Source organism: Ranitomeya imitator, chromosome 10 (genome assembly GCF_032444005.1).
Source record: "Ranitomeya imitator isolate aRanImi1 chromosome 10, aRanImi1.pri, whole genome shotgun sequence".
In the NCBI taxonomy this organism is placed as follows: Eukaryota; Metazoa; Chordata; class Amphibia; order Anura; family Dendrobatidae; genus Ranitomeya; species Ranitomeya imitator.
In genome coordinates, this window is record NC_091291.1 from 131,335,493 (window position 1) to 131,357,200 (window position 21,708).

At 44.4% G+C, this 21,708-nt stretch overlaps 1 protein-coding gene across 1 annotated transcript; it reads left to right on the forward strand.

Annotated features, from left to right (window-relative positions):
* The first annotated feature begins 10,515 nt into the window (after positions 1-10,515).
* Positions 10,516-18,105, forward strand: LOC138651448 (apolipoprotein A-IV-like). Its single transcript, XM_069741660.1, has 4 exons — positions 10,516-10,645; positions 12,717-12,775; positions 13,715-13,844; positions 16,140-18,105. The coding sequence occupies exons 2-4, from the start codon at positions 12,730-12,732 to the stop codon at positions 17,023-17,025; spliced, it is 1,062 nt and encodes a 353-aa protein (XP_069597761.1). The 5' UTR covers positions 10,516-10,645; positions 12,717-12,729; the 3' UTR covers positions 17,026-18,105.
* Positions 18,106-21,708: the final 3,603 nt, after the last annotated feature.

Genomic DNA, 21,708 nt, shown 5'->3' on the forward strand with positions numbered 1-21,708 from the left:
CAAGTGAAACCCATAGGGGAAGCTCTTCCTGTAGATGAAACTATAAGAAGGCTCCTCCTGCAGATAGGGATTGAGTGGGAAGCTTCTCCTGCAGATAGGACCATAGGGGAAGGCTTCTCATGCGGACAGGGCCATAGGCGAGGCTCCTCCTGTAGATAGGGCCAAGAGGACGCTCCTTCTGCAGATAGGGCCATAGGAGGTTTCTCCGTCAGATAGGACCATAGAGGGAGATTCCTACTGCTGATAGGGCCATAGGGAGAGGCTACTTCTGCAGATATATCCATAGGGAGAGCCTCTTCCTGCAGAAAGTGTCACGGGGAGAAGCTCTTCTTGCAGATAGGGCCATGGGGAGAGGTTCCTCCTGCAGTTAGGGCCATAGGAGGATCCTCCTGTAGATATGGCCAAGAGGAGGTTCCTCCTGCAGATAGAGTTATAAGGTGAGCTTAGTCCTGCAGATAGGGCCATAGGTTGAGACTCTTCCTGCAGACAAGGCCTTAGAGTAAGACTTCTCCAACAGATAGGGTTATAGGGAGAGGCTCCTTCTATAGATAGGGACATAGAGGGAGGCTCCTCTTGTAGATAGGGCCATAGAGGGAAGCTAGTTTTGTAGATAGGGCCATAAGGGGAAGCTCCATCTGCAGATAGGGCCATAGAAAAAGGTTTATCCTGTAGATAAGGCCATAGGGGAAGCGGTTCCTACAGATAGGGCCATAGGGGAGGCTCCACCTGCAGATAGGACCATACAGTGACTCTCCTCCTGCAGATAGGGCCATATTGAGAGGTTCCCCTGCAGAAAGAGCCATATGGAGAGGCTCTTTCTGCAGATGGGGCCATAGGGAGAGGCACTTTCTGCAGATGGGGCCATAGGGAGAGGCTCTTTCTGCAGAAAGTATCATGAGGAGAAGATGCTCTTGCATATAGGGCCATGGGGAGATGCGCATCCTGCATATAAGGCCATAGGGGAGGCTCCTCCTGCAAATAGAGTCATAGTGGGAGGGGAGGCTCCTCCTGCAGATAAGGCCATAGAGGGAGGCTCCTCCTGTAGGCATAGAGACAGGCTCTTCTTCCAGATAGGGCCGTAGGGGAGGCTCATCCTTTAGATAGTGCCAGAGGGAGAAGCTCATTCTGAGAAAGTGGCAATAGAAGCAGGCTCCTCTTGCATATAGGGCCATAAAGGGAGGCTCCTACTGCAGATAGGGCCATAGAGGTAAGCTCCTCCTATAGACAAGACCTTAGAGGTAAGCTCCTCCTATAGATAGGACCTTAGAGGTAGGTTCCTCCTGTAGAAAGGGCCATATAGGGAGTCTCCTCCTGCAGACAGGACCATAGGGGAGACTCCTCCTGTAGGTAGCGCCAGAGGGAGAGGCTCCTGCTCCTCCTATAGATAGCGCCAGAGGGAGAGGCTTGTCCTGCAGATAGGATCATAGAGTGAGGTGCTTCCTGCAGACAGGGCAATAGGAGGAGGCTTCTCCTGCAGACAGGTCTTGTAATAGTAAATATATGGTGGAGCCAGGACCTCCTGTATTTTCAGGATTCGATCATTATGACTAAATTCTGTATAAACTAATGAACATCAGCAGATATTTATAGTAGAGTAGCGTCACCTGATGTTATAGTATAGGAAGAGCAGGGATATGAAACTGAGCGGCACATCCATCCACAAGGTGTAAAAATTAGTTCATGCTTTATTAAAGATCCATAAAAAAATGGAACCCAAAAAGTATATATAAAAACCTGACGCGTTTCTGCCTGGAATCTAAGCGCCTGTAGATTGTGCATGTTTGTAACTCTTCCATGTATTGGTATATACCATGTATGTGTGCCACAGTGTGTATATATGTATGTAAGTATGAGTATATAAAACCATTGACACATCCACGATGGTGCATAGGCCCACGGCAACAGATTGATACGGACTGTTATGGACGATCCAGCTGTGAAAAGGAGGATAATGTTTGAGTTTATTTTCGTAAGTTGCCAAAATAAAGACATTTCAGTTGAACTAACCTGGGTCACTGCCTCTTTACCGCATGGACGTGAAAGCCACTGATTTACAATATACACTGGGGAAAATAAGTATTTGACACACTGACGATTTTGCAATTTTCCCACCTACAAAGAATGGAGAGGTCTGTAATTTTTATCGTAGGTACAGTTCACCTGCGACGGACAGAATCTAAAAACAAATCACATTATAGGATTTTTACATATTTCATGCAATAAAATGCAATTTAATTAAGTGTTTGATCAACTACCAACCAGCATGAATTCTGGCTCTCACAGACTTGTTAGTTTTTCTTCAAGAAGCCTCCTACTCTGCACTCATTACCTGTATTAATTGCATCTGTTTGATCACACTCCACCATGGCCAAGACCAAAGAGCTGTCTAAGAACACAAGGGACAAAATTGTAGACCTCAGCAAGGCTGGGATGGGCTCCAGGTCATTAGGCAAGCAGCTTGGTGAGAAGGCAACAAGTGTTGGCACAATTATTAGAAAATGGAAGAAACACAAGATGACTGTCAATCTTCATCGATCTGGGGCTCCATGCAAGATCTCGCCTTGTGGGGTTAGGATGATTCTGAGAAAGGTCAAGAATCGGCCCAGAACTACACGGGAGGACCTGGTCAATGACCCAAAGAGAGCAGAGTCCAGAGTCTCAAACATTATTGTTAGTAACACACTACGCCATCATGGATTAAAATCCTGCAGGGCACGCGAGGTCCCCCTGCTCACGCCAGCACATGTCCATGGCCAGTCTGAAGTTTGCCAATGACCATCTGGATGATCCAGAGGAGGCACAGGAGAAGGTCATGTGGTCAGATGAGACCAAAATATAACTTTTTGGTATAAACTCCACTCACCTTGTTTGGAGGAAGAAGAATGAATAAAAGCCCAAGAACACCCTCCCAACCGTGAAGCATGGGGGGAGACACATCATACTTTGGGGGTGCTTTTCTGCAAAGGGGACACGAGAACTGCACCGTATTGAAGGCAGGATGGATGGGGTCAGGTATCACAAGATTTTGGCCAACAACCTTTTCCATCAGAAAAAGCACTGAAGATGGGTCGTGGCTGGATCTTCGAGCATAGAAATGACCCAAAACACACAGCCAGGGCAACAAAGGCGTGCCTCCGTAAGAAGCATTTCAAGGTCCTGGAGTGGCCTAGCCGGTCTCCAGACCTAAGCCCAATAGAAAATCTTTGGAGGAAGCTGAAACTCAATGTTGCCCAGCGACCGCCCCAAAACCTGAAAGATCTGGAGGAAATCTGTATGGAGGAGGGGGCCAAGATCCCGGCTGCAGTGTGTGCAAACCTGGTCAGGAACTACAGGAAACGTCTGACCTCTGTAATTACAACCAAAGGTTTCTGGACCAAAAATTAAGCTCTGTTTTTCTATTATATCAAATACTTATTTCATGCAATAAAAGGCAAATTAGTTATATAAAAATCCTACAATGCGATTTTCCGGTTTTTATTTTTTGATCCGGTCTCTCACAGGTGACGTGTACCTGGGATAAAAAATTACAGACCTCTCCAATCTGTGTAGGTGGGAAAACGTGCAAAATAGGCAGCGTATCAAATACTTATTTTCCCCACTGTATACTATGTATGTGAATCACAGTGAGTGTATATGTGTATAAGTATGGCTATATACTATATATGTGTGTCACAGTGTGTATGTACAGTATAGTGTATAAGTATGGCAGGTATACACTATGTACAGGTCCTTCTCAAAAAATTAGCATATAGTGTTAAATTTCATTATTTACCATAATGTAATGATTACAATTAAACTTTCATATATTATAGATTCATTATCCAGCAACTGAAATTTGTCAGGTCTTTTATTGTTTTAATACTGATGATTTTGGCATACAACTCCTGATAACCCAAAAAACCTGTCTCAATAAATTAGCATATTTCACCCATCCAATCAAATAAAAGTGTTTTTTAATAACAAACAAAAAAACCATCAAATAATAATGTTCAGTTATGCACTCAATACTTGGTCGGGAATCCTTTGGCAGAAATGACTGCTTCAATGCGGCGTGGCATGGAGGCAATCAGCCTGTGACACTGCTGAGATGTTATGGAGGCCCAGGATGCTTCAATAGCGGCCTTAAGCTCATCCAGAGTGTTGGGTCTTGCGTCTCTCAACTTTCTCTTCACAATATCCCACAGATTCTCTATGGGGTTCAGGTCAGGAGAGTTGGCAGGCCAATTGAGCACAGCAATACCATGGTCAGTAAACCATTTACCAGTGGTTTTGGCACTGTGAGCAGGTGCCAGGTCGTGCTGAAAAATGAAATCTTCATCTCCATAAAGCATTTCAGCCGATGGAAGCATGAAGTGCTCCAAAATCTCCTGATAGCTAGCTGCATTGACCCTGCCCTTGATGAAACACAGTGGACCAACACCAGCAGCTGACATGGCGCCCCACACCATCACTGACTGTGGGTACTTGACACTGGACTTCAGGCATTTTGGCATTTCCTTCTCCCCAGTCTTCCTCCAGACTCTGGCACCTTGATTTCCGAATGACATGCAAAATTTGCTTTCATCAGAAAAAAGTACTTGGGACCACTTAGCAACAGTCCAGTGCTGCTTCTCTGTAGCCCAGGTCAGGCGCCTCTGCCGCTGTTTATGGTTCAAAAGTGGCTTTACCTGGGGAATGCGGCACCTGTAGCCCATTTCCTGCACACGCCTGTGCACGGTGGCTCTGGATGTTTCCACACCAGACTCAGTCCACTGCTTCCTCAGGTTCCCCAAGGTCTGGAATCGGTCCTTCTCCACAATCTTCCTCAGGGTCCGGTCTCCTCTTCTCGTTGTACAGCGTTTTCTGCCACATTGTTTCCTTCCAACAGACTTACCATTGAGGTGCCTTGATACAGCACTCTGGGAACAGCCTATTTGTTGAGAAATTTCTTTCTGGGTCTTACCCTCTTGCTTGAGGGTGTCAATGATGGCCTTCTTGACATCTGTCAGGTCGCTAGTCTTACCCATGATGGGGGTTTTGAGTAATGAACCAGGCAGGGAGTTTATAAAAGCCTCAGGTATCTTTTGCATGTGTTTAGAGTTAATTAGTTGATTCAGAAGATTAGGGTAATAGGTCGTTTAGAGAACCTTTTCTTGATATGCTAATTTATTGAGACAGGTTTTTTGGGTTATCAGGAGTTGTATGCCAAAATCATCAGTATTAAAACAATAAAAGACCTGACAAATTTCAGTTGGTGGATAATGAATCTATAATATATGAAAGTTTAATTGTAATCATTACATTATGGTAAATAATTAAATTTAACACTATATGCTAATTTTTTGAGAAGGACCTGTATGTGGATCACAGTGAGTGTATATGTGTATAAGTATGGCTATATACTATATATGTGTGTCACAGTGTGTATGTACAGTATAGTATATAAGTATGGCATGTATACACTATGTACTATATATGTGTGTCACAGTGTGTATGTGCGGTATGGTATATGTAAGTATGGCGGGTATACACTATGTACGTGGTCAGATTTTTACTTTTCTACATGAAGTTTTGGGGATTTTTTTGTCCCTCTGCTTCTGGATAGAGGCATTATAGAGAAGTAGACTTTCTGTTCAGGGCAGACATAAAGTAATGAAAAGTTCCAGCTCCTATAGTGCTGGCAGAATAGTGGTGCAATAATCTACAAACTTTAAGAGAAGGGATGTCAACCCACAGGGCCTGAAATTGGTGACAGTTCCTGCATTGAATTGAAATATGCACCAATAACAGTTTAACTCATTGTCGGAGCCCGTACATTTTGATTTATGATACTTTAGAAAAACCTTTGCTCCATTCTAAAATAAAGACTTATCATTCACCTTTTTTGATCTGTGTTACTATGTCCAGACTGTAGGGGGCAGACATGTATAACCGGTCACTACGCGGCCGATTCCATTTATGCTGCAAAATATTGTCCCGGTGATGAGGACGGGTAATGATGCAAATCATGTAAATGACAAGTTAATAAACGCAAATGTTTATTGTAAAACTATTGTAAAAGATAAATAAATGCATTTCTGGATATTCCGCAGACTGTGAAATGCTGAAATTAATCATGTACGTCATTGCTTTATAGATTCGCGTAGAACGATTGAAAACGTCTTTTATTAACACATTTATTAAACTGTCGGCAATTCTAAGTCAGAAAGCCATGTCCTCCGCTCCTGCTTTATTAAAAAAAAAATGCTATTTTTACCAATAAAATGATGATGACCTGAAATAAAACCAAAAGTGAAAAAGGCGTTTTTTAATGCTCCTTGTTTTTGCGTCGCAAGCTGACATTTTTTATTGATACAAATTTGGGGCACATGCGATGATTTGATAGTTTTTTTTTTAATTGTAATTTCTTTAGGAAGTTGAGGCGACCATTGCCAAAAAGAATGTCATTCTGAAGTTTAATTTTTTTTCTCTTCAAGGCATTTATCACATAGTCAGATGCACCTGCTTAATTAAGAGGTTCACGCTTCTTAAGGAATTAGTGGCATGTGCCTCCGAGAGCCTCGTCATAAATCTTACTCCAGTGTAGGACTGGAGTAAGATTTCTGGCATAAGGTATGCCACAGTTTGTAATGTCCCCATTGTTCCTGCTTTGGCAAAACTGGCCCAAATTGTCTTCAAAGCGGCCAAAGTAGCAACATTTTTGTTTAACCTTGAGTTGCACAACATTTTTGCAACTTATCATAGTGCTATAAACCAGAATTTTGGTGAAGACACTGTAGAAAAGTCACTGTCACTGCAGGTCTTGATTAGATGCACCTACGGTAACTTGCTTTGTGTCAGTCTGCTGGATGGAGCAGAGTCGAGGGTGCTGAAGCTGGTGAGTGACCAGCCAAAATGTGAGCTGTAGCTAGGAAAGGGACACGCCAGAATCTCGCTCTGAATGGAGACTGCATGGGTCAGCTAGGAAAGCTGAGCAGTCTGTGTGTTGGAGCTGCAGAGTGTTCATTGTGAACTGTGTATGGAGTTGAACACTTCTGTTTGGTGCTGGATCTCAGGGTGGAGGAGATACTGAGACTAGAAGGAGCGTACCACTTCTGTGTATGAAGTTTTCTCCAAGAGAAAGGGCTGTAATCTGGTCGGGTGAGCCCGCACTGTCATTTCTGTGCCTGATCAATGAACTGTTTATTCGCTGTGATACCTTTGTGCCCAGAAAAGGCTTTTTTTTTTTTTTTTTTTTAATCTCTTGGAATTTTATGAAAGCAATGAAACTGCACATGTTTGGACCAAACCGCACACTGCCTGTGTGAACACTACCTTATGCTTACCTGAGAGCGTGAATCCCTACAATACTTTTATGAATCTGTGCCAAAAATGATGATTTTTTGTTTGCATAAATTATGCCTATTTATTCAGTTTTCCATAGGAGCCTTGTGAGACGCCTCGTACCTGCCGGCATCCACGGCTCCTCTTATCATTAGCCAGCATGGCTGTCATGATCCAGACCGGGTTTTGGGTCTTGTCTCTCCTTTCCCGGTCTGGTCATGTCTGGGGTTAACTTTCTCTGCCTCATTCCGGTGTTGGGTCTGCTATTTCTCTGCGCTGCATCCTGCAGGCAATGTGTTATATTTCCTGCCTACGGCGTGTGTAGCTGGCTCTGGTGAAACCCTGATTTGTCCCGCTGCGTTTGGCTGGCTTTGCCGTGTCTGTTCTTTCCTCTCTTCCCACCCCGACTTTGTGTGTCACTGTGTATTTGGACTCCACCTTAATCGACTCAGCTTTCGTTCTGACCTGATTCTGCCTCTCCCTTCTGGTACTTCTGCTGCGGACTGGTACTGACCTTTTGGCACTGCTCTGACTCTGTGTTTGGCATTTCCCTTGGTACTTCGTTACTCTCTGGCATCGACCCGGCTTGTCTGACTATTCTGCTGCCACCTGGTGGTAGCCTCGCTGCAGTTCTGCTTATCTGCTCTGAGCAGGATTTAAGCCCCCTCTCCACTCTGCTGCCATCTAGTGGAGTTTGCATTTTCCTGCAATGTGTCAGCGTGACAATGGCGTTACATAGTGTGCGCCGGAACAACGATGAAGAGAAAGCTCCAGGGACATAAAAATCTTCTTTATTGGTACATGTTAAAATTCCAAATGACGCCGATATCGGATTAAAACAATACAAGACACCAACGCATTTCTGGTGCGTCAAGCGCCTTTAGTCATAGTGCCAGAAACGCGTCTGTTTTTATTGTTCTAAGTCTTTGCTTTTTCTTCAATCAACTTTGTAATGAATTTCGGTTCTGGATACCTGAACTTTGCTTCGTGCCGCGGAGGTGATTTTTCTGCTTAAAATGCAATTAATATATGTTTTGCGATTATCAGTAATTGCATCGCCCAGCTCCGTGCACTGATACGTGAGAAGTTTGGCCGGGGGGGAGAAGCTTTAAAATGAAGTGAATCTCACCAGCATTGGATTCATGCAGAAAAGCTATAATAATTCCATGTATTTATACAACTTTTTTGAAAGTACAAACGTGTTCCTGTGCTTCCACGTAAAACCTATACAGAAGCATGGTCTTGCCTCCCACAATTACTTTGGTTCATATACCAGTCTAATATGTCCAGGAACTGTGCTGAATCTCCTGCTCTGTAATTTGCTACACTCTCTTTTTGTGTGGACAGTTCATCTTCATTCGCATTCTGCCAGAACTATAGGTGTTGGAACTGCCTTCCCTCTTTTTTCCAGCATACATTGCTTCTTTTATTGTCCAATGACAATGACCTGAACAGAAATCCTGTATATAGGAGCATAGATAATAACAACCCTTCTTACTGTGGACAGAAAAAGACCCCCTCCCCCCACTTCCTGTAATAAGTCTCTGCTAGAAATGGACTATGCTTGACGACAGACAGCACACGATCACTTTGGAATAATGTTTTTGGGATAAAACATCATAATTTATAAATAAAGCCAAATCCTCCTTGCGATACCCTAGGAATAAATAAGAAACCCAATGCTCCATTGTTGTTAAACGATCCTCTTCCTTTTCTCGTGATCAGCAACACCAAAGAATCAAAACATCATCACTGTGCAATGATCATATAAGAGATAAAGATACCAAATCACTTTCCTGTTCCCACAAAAGCAACATATTAATAGTGTAATGTACAAGACAGTCATAATCCAAGCAGCCTGATCGGAGTTTCGCCTACAGCAGCTTCTTCTCGGGCTCTATGGTATTTTGTTAGAGGGGGATTTGGCTTTCCTTAAATCGTACATGGCTTAAAGGAGTTGTCCAAAACAGGTCACCAATTTCTGATTGGTGGGGATCTGACATCCTGCTCCAGCACTGGTCGACAGCTCCAGTGATAGCCGGACGGTCACAGTGTGCAAATCTGGGACAGCACAGCGCCGTACACTGTGCAGTGGCCTTTCTGAGGTACTGCAGCTCCTATTGGACACACCTTAGATACCTGTCAACCAAACAGCTTTAACCTCCCAACTTGTCCCCCATACACATGCAAGTTCTCCCCGTAAACTTACGATTCTAATCCTACGGTAGGTTCAGTCTAGCATTAACATATGTTCAGGTTAGAGTTCAAGTCTGCAGTCAATCAATGTGACTGCAGGCTTGTGAATCCTCACAGCTCGCACACTGTGCGCTGTCAGGATTCTCCGATGTCAGCACTGGGAAAGGGTGGTTATGTGACCGCAAGTGCGCAATTTGCATATTTCTGGCCACATTCCGACTAGACTGTGTCTGGCCTCGCTTATTTCAATTGCATTGAGCAAAGGCTGCACACGACTAGTTGGCATGTGACTGCATAATAGAAGTCACGTGCCCACCCACTCCTGTTCCCCAGTGCGTTGTGAGGATTCACACGTCTGCAGTCACACAGACTTGAACCCCAACCTCCTTTCAAGATCTCCTCACATGAGCAATATAACATTGGTGAGACCCACATTTAGCTTATATTCATGGCATATCTTCTGGATGTATGGGCTTGAGAACACCCTTTTAACAACAATCCTTATGTATAAATCAGTTTTTCATCCCTTTAAGGATCTTAGAGGTGATTTAGGATCTCTGAGACCATAAAACTAGTACAGGAAGTCTGTGCGGGGTGTCTTTGTGTCTCTCCTGGAAGTGGTCTTTGTTCCTCTGCTCCTGCTCTCCTGTCTGCCAAACTACATACCAGCAGACAGGAGAGCAAGCTATTGGAAGACGGCAAACGGAATGTACGCTGTGAAATGACAGAAAGCAAGTTCCATCACCTATAGTGCTGGCAGAAAGCTGATTTAGAGAATGGGTGGCATGCTTTTAAGCAAGGGAATTGGAACAGTTCCTGGACATATTAGACTGGCATATGCACCAATGTAGTTTTTACTTGTCCCGGGGAACGAGGTCAGGAAGACCGGGCTTTTCTACACATTTTCTGCTCTTGATATAGTTACATTATTCCGGTATTGCGCATTCTGTTTCCTCATGACTTTTCATTGCTTGTAAACTCTCGAGTTCATCAAATTTCCTGCGTTACCTTGAAATCAGAGACGCGTCAGGGACTCCGCGCTGTAACACAAGCTGCGATGCCAACAGCCAGACGACGTCCGCGCTCATATAAATATCGGCTTACAGGACCAACACCGAATCCGGACAAGGAGACGAGCAGCCACCAGGTAAGGAGCGCACCCTCTTCCTTGGGTGTCAGGGGTTATACTGGACCTATAGATTTCGCACCACATTCCTCTAGTTTCCTTCTGATCATTTATTTATAGGATTTTTACCCTTTTTCTATGACATTGATAATATACGGCTCGGATCCCTTAAAGGGGTTGTCCATTACTGTCATGTTTATGACCTATCCTTGGAAAAGGACACGATGGGGTCCGGCACTGATCATCTGATACCTGTAGTTGCAGTTCCGTATATATTGCTCTCAGCTCCCATTCACTTGAACATGAGCTGATCTGCAGTACCTGGGATTGGTGACTACACAGCGCGCACAGAGCTGTGCGGTTCTTACTCCGTACACTGCTTACACCTTGCCTGCCGCGCAAATAACAGCTAATCAGTGTGCGTGCTGTTAGCAGTAGAGAGCCCCTTTAAGAGTATTTCTGCAAAGACATAGGGCTAAGTGGTAACATGTCTCCTTGTGGAAATTTTCCTCTGGGAAATGTAATAGGCAAATTGCCTCTTCAGAGAGGAAAAGGACTAGAAATTTATAGCACCACCTGTTGGATGCAGCAAACATTATCGACCCTTTAACAAGTCGTGTAATATGACTTAGGATAAAAGCCAAATCAGTATCTCAATTCGCAGACACGGTGTTTCGTGGGTGTTGCCCCTCATTAGTGCAAAGTTTGAGAACTGATCTGGCTAGGTGACAGGCTCTAGACTGAGGTCTAAGGGGCAATGTTTCTCCTTGTGGAGAGAGACATACCGACTCTGGCATGCCAAGGTAAGGAGGCTTATACGCCGTGCAATGCTCCTCCGGGAAATGTAATAGGCAAATTGCCTGTTCAGAGAGGAAGAGGACTAGAAGCACCACCTCTTGGATGCAGCAAACATTATCGACCCTTTAACAAGTCGTGCAATATGACTTAGGATAAAAGCCAAATCAGTATCTCAATTCGCAGACACGGTGTTTCGTGGGCGTTTCCCCTCATTAGTGCAAAGTATGAGAACTGATTTGGCTAGGTGACAGGCTCTAGACTGAGGTCTAAGGGGCAATATTTCTCCTTGTGGAGAGAGACATAGCGGCCATGGCATGCCAATGTAAGGAGGCTTATTCGCTTCGCCGTGCAATGCTTCTCTTGGAAACTGAATATGCGAATTGCCTGTTCAGAGAGGAAGAGGACTTGAACTCTATAGCACCACCTGTTGGTAGCAGCAATCCTAGTCACAGAGAAACATTACCCCTCAGACCTCCATCCAGAGCCTCTCTCGTAGCCAAATCAGATCTCATACTTTGCACTGATGAGGGACAACACCCCGAAACACCGTGTTGAGATTTTCGTTAAAGGATTGAGAGTGACTTGTAGAATTGCTGCTTCCAACAGGAGGCGCTATAGAGTTAAAGTCTCTGAAGAGGCAGTTGCATACAAAGACATAGAAAAGAGATTGAGCTTTTATTTAAAAAACATAACATTCTAGGAATTAATATACCAATAGTGAAATTCCCTTAAGGGAAAAAGTAGAGAAGATGCCACTTTCTGAGAGTAGTCATTTTAAAAAGAGAAATTAAAATCAGGGAATTTGCTCACTTGATGGAATTGTGGATATTTGGGAACAATGCCTATAAATGCATGAAATAAATCCAATATGTGCAGCCGACCTGGTGTGCTGATGGAAATTCCTCCAATGAGGATGGAGATACAAGGTAAAGGGCGCTCTCACGATAGAAGATGTAGTTATTTACCAAAAAAGTACAAGAAAAAAAAAATTAAAAATACAATGCGTTTCGGGGGTATCCTTCTTCAGGTGTTTGAGACACCTGAAGAAGGCTGGATACAGTCGAAACGGGTTGTGTTTTTCAATACATTTTTATTTTCTGGTATGGTAATTTGATTTAATCTTCTATCATGGGAGCGCCCTTCACCCGGTATTTCCACCCTTATTCTAGGGATTAAGCAAATTTTTCACAAAAAAAACCATTTATCTGATGCAAAAATGCGTGTTTCATGATACTGGGTATCAAGTGATTGTAATAAAATGTTATGGAATAATGGAGAAAATTTCACTCCACAGGGTATAAAAGAAAATGTTGGCTAAAGTGGTAACGTTCACTCTTATAAGCATCATCACAGGTCAGTCCTTGTTGATTCTTTTAAATCACTTCTCATTCTGGGCTTAGGAGTCCTGTGGGCGGTCCCAAAAAATGATTGACAGTTATATATGTATACACAGTCTGTAATGCCATTCCCCGGCTTTTCTTTTCTTTTTTAGTTAACTATCACAGAAATTCCCTCTAATACTGTCTTTAGTTCTTTTTTTAGCTTATCTTTTCCTGTTAAATCTCTTCTTAAAGGGAATCTGTCACTAGGATCAACCCGCCTAAGCCGCTTATATTGGCATGCAGGTAACTGAAAGTCGAATAAAATGATACCTTGATATCTGCGATCCGATGTTTTATTACAGAGAAATCCATGTGTTTCTTAATATGCAAATGAGTTAAGATCTATGGGTTGGGACATAGATCTCATGGAGAAATCTGCCTCTAGAGCGGATCTTAAATAAAAGGGGGCGTTACCAGACATATAGATCATGGGAGCAGACGGAGAGTCATTAAATGTCTCACATTGGTAACGACTCCTTTAATTTACAATGCATTCTAGAAGCAGTTTCTCGGGAAGATCTATGCCCGGCCCATAGATCTTAACATCTCATTTACATATTAAGAAAAACATGGATTTCTCTTGAATAAGACATCGGATCGCATACATCAAGGTATCATTTTATTCAGCTTCCTGGGACCTACATGCCCATATAGATGGCTTAGGAAGGTTGATCCTCCCAACACATTCCCTTTAATGAGTAACTAAATCTTTTAAAGGTTTAAGTTACCCTTTAAAAGTTACTTGTGTTATTTTTATCTACATTATTGGGAAGGTAAAAGGGGCAATTTCTCGACGACTTTTACCATCCTGTTCCCTCATGAGCTTTCACGTCAGACCCCGCTGATCTCATGGTTGAACATAAATCTTGCCAATTCAATATAAAAATAACGATTGTCATTCTTCGCTCAGGTTCTCTCGTCGATGACAACACGAAACTACTGGATGATGCCCTCTTGTCTTACCTCAGCCTCCTGAGCGGCAGCACCAAGGACAGCAGCTCCTCACAAGTGTCCCTCTCTGACTTCAGCAGCCTCTTGGAGTATGTGAGATGAAAGTAACAGCAGCTAAATGTTTACAAGTAGAAGGAAACTCTTGATACAATGTATACAATCATTATATGGAAGCATACTCCAATTATTTGTTAAAACTTTTTCTATTCTTTATAGTTTATCTGTGTGTTGCATTTGGGCTCCGAATTCATCATTGCTGTTTCTCCACTTCTCTGGAGTAATTTGCTGCCTTTTGTCATGATCCAGGTCGGGGGTTTGCTTCTTGCTTTTCCTTCCTCGGTCTGGTTATGGTGGGGTTAACTTTTTCTGCCTCTCTTTGGTTCGTGGGTGGCTATTTAGTGCTGCCACTCGTGGTAGCATTTGTCAGTGATAGTTCCAGTCCCTGGCTTGAGCAACTGATCCTTATACCCTAGTGATCCTTCTGCCTTTGACCACCTGTATTTGTGCCTGACCTGTTCCCTATCTCTGACTTAGAGTGTGTTTGGTGGTTCCCTACAGTGTATGACTCGGCTTGAATTCTGAACCCCGCCTCCTGCTTTCCGTCTGTTACTACGTTTCCCGTTCTGGCTTTGACTCTTTGGCTCATACCCTGACTACATCTTCTGTCTCATGTTTTGGATCCCATGCTCCCGCCTGGTTCCGATTTCTGTCTTGTCTCTGACCACGTGCATTGCTGTGACCTCCGGTACTTATCTTCCTGTTTTTTGCTGACCGGACTGTCTAACTTCTCTGCCACCTCCTTGTGGCGCTCCGCACTTTGCACTGTGGTGCTACACGGTGAGTGCTACCGGTTTCCCCTTACCTGCGCCCCCTGGTGGAGGTTGCGTGCAACTGCCTTGCAGGTGCATTACATTATCACTGACAAATGCTACTAGAAATGGCACCAATAAATAGCCACCCAGGAACCAAAAAGAGGCAGGAAAACTTAACCCCACCATAACCAGGCCAGGGAAAGAAAAGCAAGAAGCAAACCCGGACCTGGATCATGACACCTTTTAGTAGCTTAAGGCTTTCACACTAGCGTCGAATTCGGCCCGTCGCATTGCGTCGGGCCGAGATTCCGATGCTAGCGTTTGATGCGCCGCACAACGGGTGCAGCGGATACATTTCTCTGGCGCATCCGCTGCCCCATTGTGAGGTGCGGGGAGGTGGGGGCGGAGTTCCGGCCGCGCATGCGCGGTCGGAAAAAGCGGTCCGTCGGCAGCAAAAAACGTTACGTTTAACGGTTTTTGCTCTCGGCGGTCCGCCACAACACGGCGCAACCGTCGCACGATGGTTGCGACGTGTGTCAATACGTCGCAATGCGTCGGTAATGTTACTCTATGGGGCAAAAACGCATCCTGCAAACAACTTTGCAAGATGCGTTTTTTCCCCTAAACGACGCATTGCGACGTATTCAAAACAACGCCAGTGTGAAAGTAGCCTTAGTATTTGCTCCTTATTCTCTATACATTTTGTGTCAATTTCTAAGTTGTCTTTCTTTTTTGAGTCTTTCATTTTTTATATTTTTTCTCAACAACATCGCTTATCAGATTTTTTAGACAGATTCATGAAATGTTGTATTTTTTTGTGGTACATTTGACTCCAGTCCCTGACTGGAGTAAGGTTTCTGGAGGTTTTCAATTTGCGAATTGTCACGCTGCAGCTATGCACGTAACTGCAACTTCCACCAGATGGCAACAGAGTGGAAGGAAAGTAACAAGTCTGCAAGGGCAGACCTGCAGTGCTTCAGCGAAGCTACCACTAGGTGGCAGCAGAATAGTTAAACAAGCCGAGTCAAAACCTAGACTGTCACACAGTACAAAGGAAAAAAAAACAGTAACAGAGTCAGAGGAGAGCCAGAGGGTCAAACACCAGACAAGAAGCAGAAGTATCAGGAACCTGAGGCAAAGTCAAATCAGAGTCAAAGCCAAGTCAAACACAGAAATCAAAGAGCAATCAGGAAACACAAAGACAAGATTGGCATGGAAGGAGAGATAGACATGGGCAAGGTCAAAAGGTACAGCACATCGGTCTGATCCGAGCGCTAATGCACAGGGACTGGCCAAGGGTGACATCATTACAGCTGCATGTATTTCTATCAAAGTGTCCCAGTGGGGTAGGGAGAGCCGCTGCCAGTCCGTGTATTAGTCATCTGATCTCGGACTGAGGTGCGCGGACGTCTGAATGAGCCGCACGAGTGTCGTCCAAACTTGTCGATATCGGTGAGTTCGGCCAACATTAGTCCTTGGTGTATGGGCGTATTTAGAGACTTTTTTGCCTATCATAGGAAACAGAATTCTTGCACTTTTCCAAGTAAATCATTTTCTTGCTTCCAATTTCAGCAGCACTCTAACATTGGGTGAAGAAGAGAAAAGCGTCTACGCACAACTACTGAACAAGGTCTCGTTTTTTGCCAAAACAGTCTATGAACAGGCGACAAAAGACTCGGAAAAACTCCAGTTGGAGTTGGAACAGCTGAAGATCAAACTCATCCCTTATTCCAAAGAGGTGACAAAGCTGCTAAGTAAGACCACAGAAGAGCTGGAGATTACGCTCAATCCCTACGCTGATGAACTTCAGACGCAAGTCGAAAAAATTACTTTGGAATTTATCAAAAAGTTAAAAAGTTTCAGTCTAGACTTGAAGTTGCCGTTGGTCTTGTACTTCCAAACACTGGACGTTAGAATGGCGGAGTGCCTTAATGCGCTGAGGAGCGCGGTCGCAACATGCACTGAAAAAGTCAAAGAGACGATCGATCTGCAAGTTGCGGCTTTGTATCAAAGTCTTTCTCCTTTTGCGGAAGAAATGCAAGACGCTTTGAGGAAACAACTGGGGAACTTGAACTTTTCGATGAAAAAAAGCGTCATCTTGATTGGGAGCAAGATCTTGGAGAACACGTCAATGCTGGAGAAGGAAATGAGTCTTTGTATCAGTCAGATAAAGGAGAAGAAGGGCTCTCTCTACCGGAATGTCCGATACACAGTAACATCCTGCCTGGTCGATTTGAGCCAAAAGATTAAAATGTTTAATTCGGTGATGACCCCCTTTGGAGAAACTCTCACCAAGTCAGTCGTATTCCGCATTGAGAACATACAAAACTTGCTTCAGGGATCTGCAGCTGTGAATCTGCAAAACAAGAAAGATATTCTAGAAAAGAGCATTTTCGACACGATCAGCAACTTTATTAACAATAGCACCTTGCTGACCAACGCAAGCGTCACTGAGTGACAGCATAAACCTGCTCATCTGATCCCTACACTTAAAGGGGTTGGTCACTTTATTGTCCCATATGAGCTAGAAACAGCAAAGTAACTAACGTACCAATATACTGTGATCAGATGTATACTGATACTGCCGCCCTATGTTTTCTCCGTTCTGCGCCAACACACTCCAGCCCCAACATGGCATCTGATGAAGGTGTGTGTGACCAGACCAGCCATGTTGAAGTTGGGCGATGCGCTCCAGATGGAGAAAAGTCAACCCATGGTCGTCAGCATACAAGTGAACACATCAATGCAAATCTTCCCATAACATTTTATTGTTAGAGAGGACCTGTCCTTAGGTCAAAAGTGCCCAATTTTGGCCGTATTCTATTCCTGCTGTTCCCCAAATTTTCTGTTAATCCGCCTTATGGTTCCTGAGATATGGGCCTTTTTATACAGTGCAATTCTGGTCTTTACTAATGGGGGCGTGTCTCACAGGCTAATTATGCAGAGACGCCTAAAGACACGCCCCGGAGGATCCCATGAGCCACACCCCTGCGGTAATTTATTTTAACTAAAAAGGTCTATATTTCTGGAACCGAATGGTGAATTAAAAAAAAATTGAATACAGCAGGAATAAACAGGTCCTCTATATATGCTGTCTCTAACATACATGTAAGAATGAAGAAGTGACCTCCCCCTTTACTACAGGGGCTTCACATAGGTGCAGGGCTGGTGGGACATGTGTCCATGGGTGGCAGAGGGTGCCAAGAAGCCACTCAGCCTTGGCCAGCTTATTTAGATACAGAACTACTGCTCTAACATTACTATATATTATTTTAAGTCATTTTATGGTTTTGCTAAATTACACTGTTGTATTCTCTCTGATACAGTATATAAAATGTAACGTGCTGCCGCCTTTCATTAGCAATCTTCAGTACGGAGCCTGTGAAGTGGCTGGTTATTAATATATGCAGCTCAGGCCACAGCAATGAGACTTAGTATTAGTGGGAAATTTAAATAGTCTTCTATCATTACCTTTTCTCCTCTACTTTATATAATCATTTTCCATTTAATAAAACTTAAATAAAGCTTTCCTCAAATTAATATGCATTCATTTTTTTTTGTATTTTTTCCATATTTGGAGGCATAGCTATCGGGGTGCTGAAGATTTTGGTGATGTCTGCGGCCACTGAATGATTACAGTGCTCACTTTACATAATGCCAGAATCACTGAAATAGCACCAGCAGGGGAGGGGTGCATGTGATTTTATTTTACATCATCTCAAATATCATATCACATATCAGAGATCATATCCAGCCTATATTACTGGGAGAGACACAGATATCACATCCAGCCTATATTACTGGGAGAGACACACAGATCTCACATCCAGCCTATATTACTGGGAGAGACACAGATCTCACATCCAGCCTATATTACTGGGAGAGACACACAGACCTCACATCCAGCCTATATTACTGGGAGAGACACACAGATCTCACATCCAGCCTATATTACTGGAGAGACACACAGAGCTCACATCCAGCCTATATTACTGGGAGAGACACACAGACCTCACATCCAGCCTATATTACTGGGAGAGACACACAGATCTCACATCCAGGCTATATTACTGGGAGAGAGACAGAGCACACGTCCAGCCTATATTACTGGGAGAGACACACAGAGCTCACATCCAGCCTATATTACTGGGAGACACACAGATCTCACATCCAGCCTATATTAGAGACACACAGAGCTCACATCCAGCCTATATTACTGGGAGAGACACACAGAGCTCACATCCAGCCTATATTACTGGGAGAGACACACAGAGCTCACATCCAGCCTATATTACTGGGAGAGACAGACGTCACATCCAGCCTATATTACTGGGAGAGACACACAGACCTCACATCCAGCCTATATTACTGGGAGATACACACAGAGCTCACATCCAGCCTATATTACTGGGAGATACACACAGAGCTCACATCCAGCCTATATTACTGGGAGAGACACACAGATCTCACATCCAACCTATATTACTGGGAGAGACACACAGCTCACATCCAGCCTATATTACTGGGAGAGACACACAGAGCTCACATCCAGCCTATATTACTGGGAGAGACACACAGACCACACATCCAGCCTATATTACTGGGAGATACACACAGAGCTCACATCCAGCCTATATTACTGGGAGATACACACAGAGCTCACATCCAGCCTATATTACTGGGAGAGACACACAGACCTCACATCCAGCCTATATTACTGTGAGAGACACACAGAGCTCACATCCAGCCTATATTACTGGGAGAGACACACAGACCTCACATCCAGCCTATATTACTGGGAGAGACACACAGACCTCACATCCAACCTATATTACTGGGAGAGACACACAGAACTCACATCCAGCCTATATTACTGGGAGAGACACACAGACCTCACATCCAGCCTATATTACTGGGAGAGACACACAGAGCTCACATCCAGCCTATATTACTGGGAGAGACACACAGAGCTCACATCCAGCCTATATTACTGGGAGAGACACACAGACCTCACATCCAGCCTATATTACTGGGAGAGACACACAGACCTCACATCCAACCTATATTACTGGGAGAGACACACAGAGCTCACATCCAGCCTATATTACTGGGAGAGAGACACAGACCTCACATCCAGCCTATATTACTGGGAGAGACACACAGAGCTCACAACCAGCCTATATTACTGGGAGAGACACTCTGCATATGTGTATTAGGCTGTAAACTACATATAATAGGATCTAAAAATGAAGAAAAGAATAAAGACTGGAGAGTTAAGCATTTTTATTAACCATAGGTAGACACATATGTAAAATCATTTTATCCTTTAAGCTTCTATCCTTTTAGCCTTTAAACCATTTATGGGGTACTAGATGGTGGCCCGATTCTAACGCATCGGGTATTCTAGAATATGCATATCCATGTAGTATATTGTCCAGCCACGTAGTATATTGCCCAGCCACATAGTATATTGCCCAGCCACGTAGTATATTGCCCAGCCACGTAGTATATTGCCCAGCCACGTAGTATATTGCCCAGCCACGTAGTATATTGCCCAGCCACGTAGTATATTGCCCAGCCACGTAGTATATTGCCCAGCCACGTAGTATATTGCCCAGCCACATAGTATATTGCCCAGCCACGTAGTATATTGCCCAGGCACGTATGTCACAGGTTAAAAAATAAAAAATAAACATATACTCACCTTCCGAGGGAGCCCTTGTAGTCATGTCGCCAGTGTATGGTGCACTCGGCAGCTTCCGGCCCCAGGGTTAGTAGTGCAGGACCCGTGATGACGTCGCGGTCACATGACCGTGTTGTCATGGCAGGTTCTTCTCGCGCAGGCGCTCAGGATCTGTGATGAGGTTGCGGTCACATGACCGTGACGTCATGGCAGGTCCTTGTTGCATAACATCCTGGAGCGGTTACCGGAGCGTCGCAAAGAGCGGGAAAGGCGGCGGAAGGTGAGTATTTGATGAGTTTTTATTTTTTTTATTATTTTTAACATTAGATCCTTTTACTATTGACGCTGCATAGGCATCATCAATAGTAAAAACTTGGTCACACAGGGTTAATAGCGGCGGTAACAGAGTGAGTTACCCGCGGCATAACGCGGTCCGTTACCGCTGGCATTAACCCTGTGTGAGCGGTGACTGCGGGGAGTATGGAGCGGGCGCCGGGCACTGACTGCAGGGGAGTAGGGAGGGACTAATCGGACTGTGGCCGTTGCTGATTGGTCGCGGCAGCCATGACAGGCAGCTGGCTAGACCAATCAGCGACTTGGATTCCATGACAGACAGGTCGGGACCAATGAATATCCGTGACAGAAAGAAGGACAGACAGAAGGACAGAAAGACGGAAGTGACCCTTAGACAATTATATAGTAGATTTTCCTTCTGGAAATCAGTGGCGTATGAATGGGTGGTCTTCTCACATATATTTGTGACAAGATCACTTTAACTGGATTTCCCCTTTGTACTAATCAGCTTGCTCTCAGTGCACATCACCAATACACAATGCAAGATGCAGCCGGCTGTGACGCAATGAAGATGAACTTTAATCAGGATCATCCAGTTCTGTATAGTTGGAGGTATATCGCTGCCCGTTGGACTTTGACGTTGACAGAATTTTGTAGACAGAATGAAAACAACAGATAATGATCATCTAGCGGAGATAAAACTCAGGAGCTGTCAACTTCGCCCTAGTTTTCAATGTTTGTACACAAAAATGGTGACAAGTGCGATGCCTCATCCCCAACAAGGGGCCAGACATGGCTTAAGAGTAGATCCCCGGTTAGGCGATTGGGTGACTGACAAAAGTAACCCTGAGGTCTGACTGTGCACTGACAACCGTAACATTCCTCATTGACAATATCGAAGAGCTGTCCGAACCCTCACCCAATGCTGTCCGAACCCTCACACAGAGCTGTCCGAACCCTCACCCAATGCTGTCCGAACCCTCACCCAGAGCTGTCCGAACCCTCACTCAGAGCTGTCCGAACCCTCACCCAATGCTGTCCGAACCCTCACTCAGAGCTGTCCGAACCCTCACCCAATGCTGTCCGAACCTTCACTCAGAGCTGTCCGAACCCTCACCCAGAGCTGTCCGAACCCTCACCCAATGCTGTCCGAACCCTCACCCA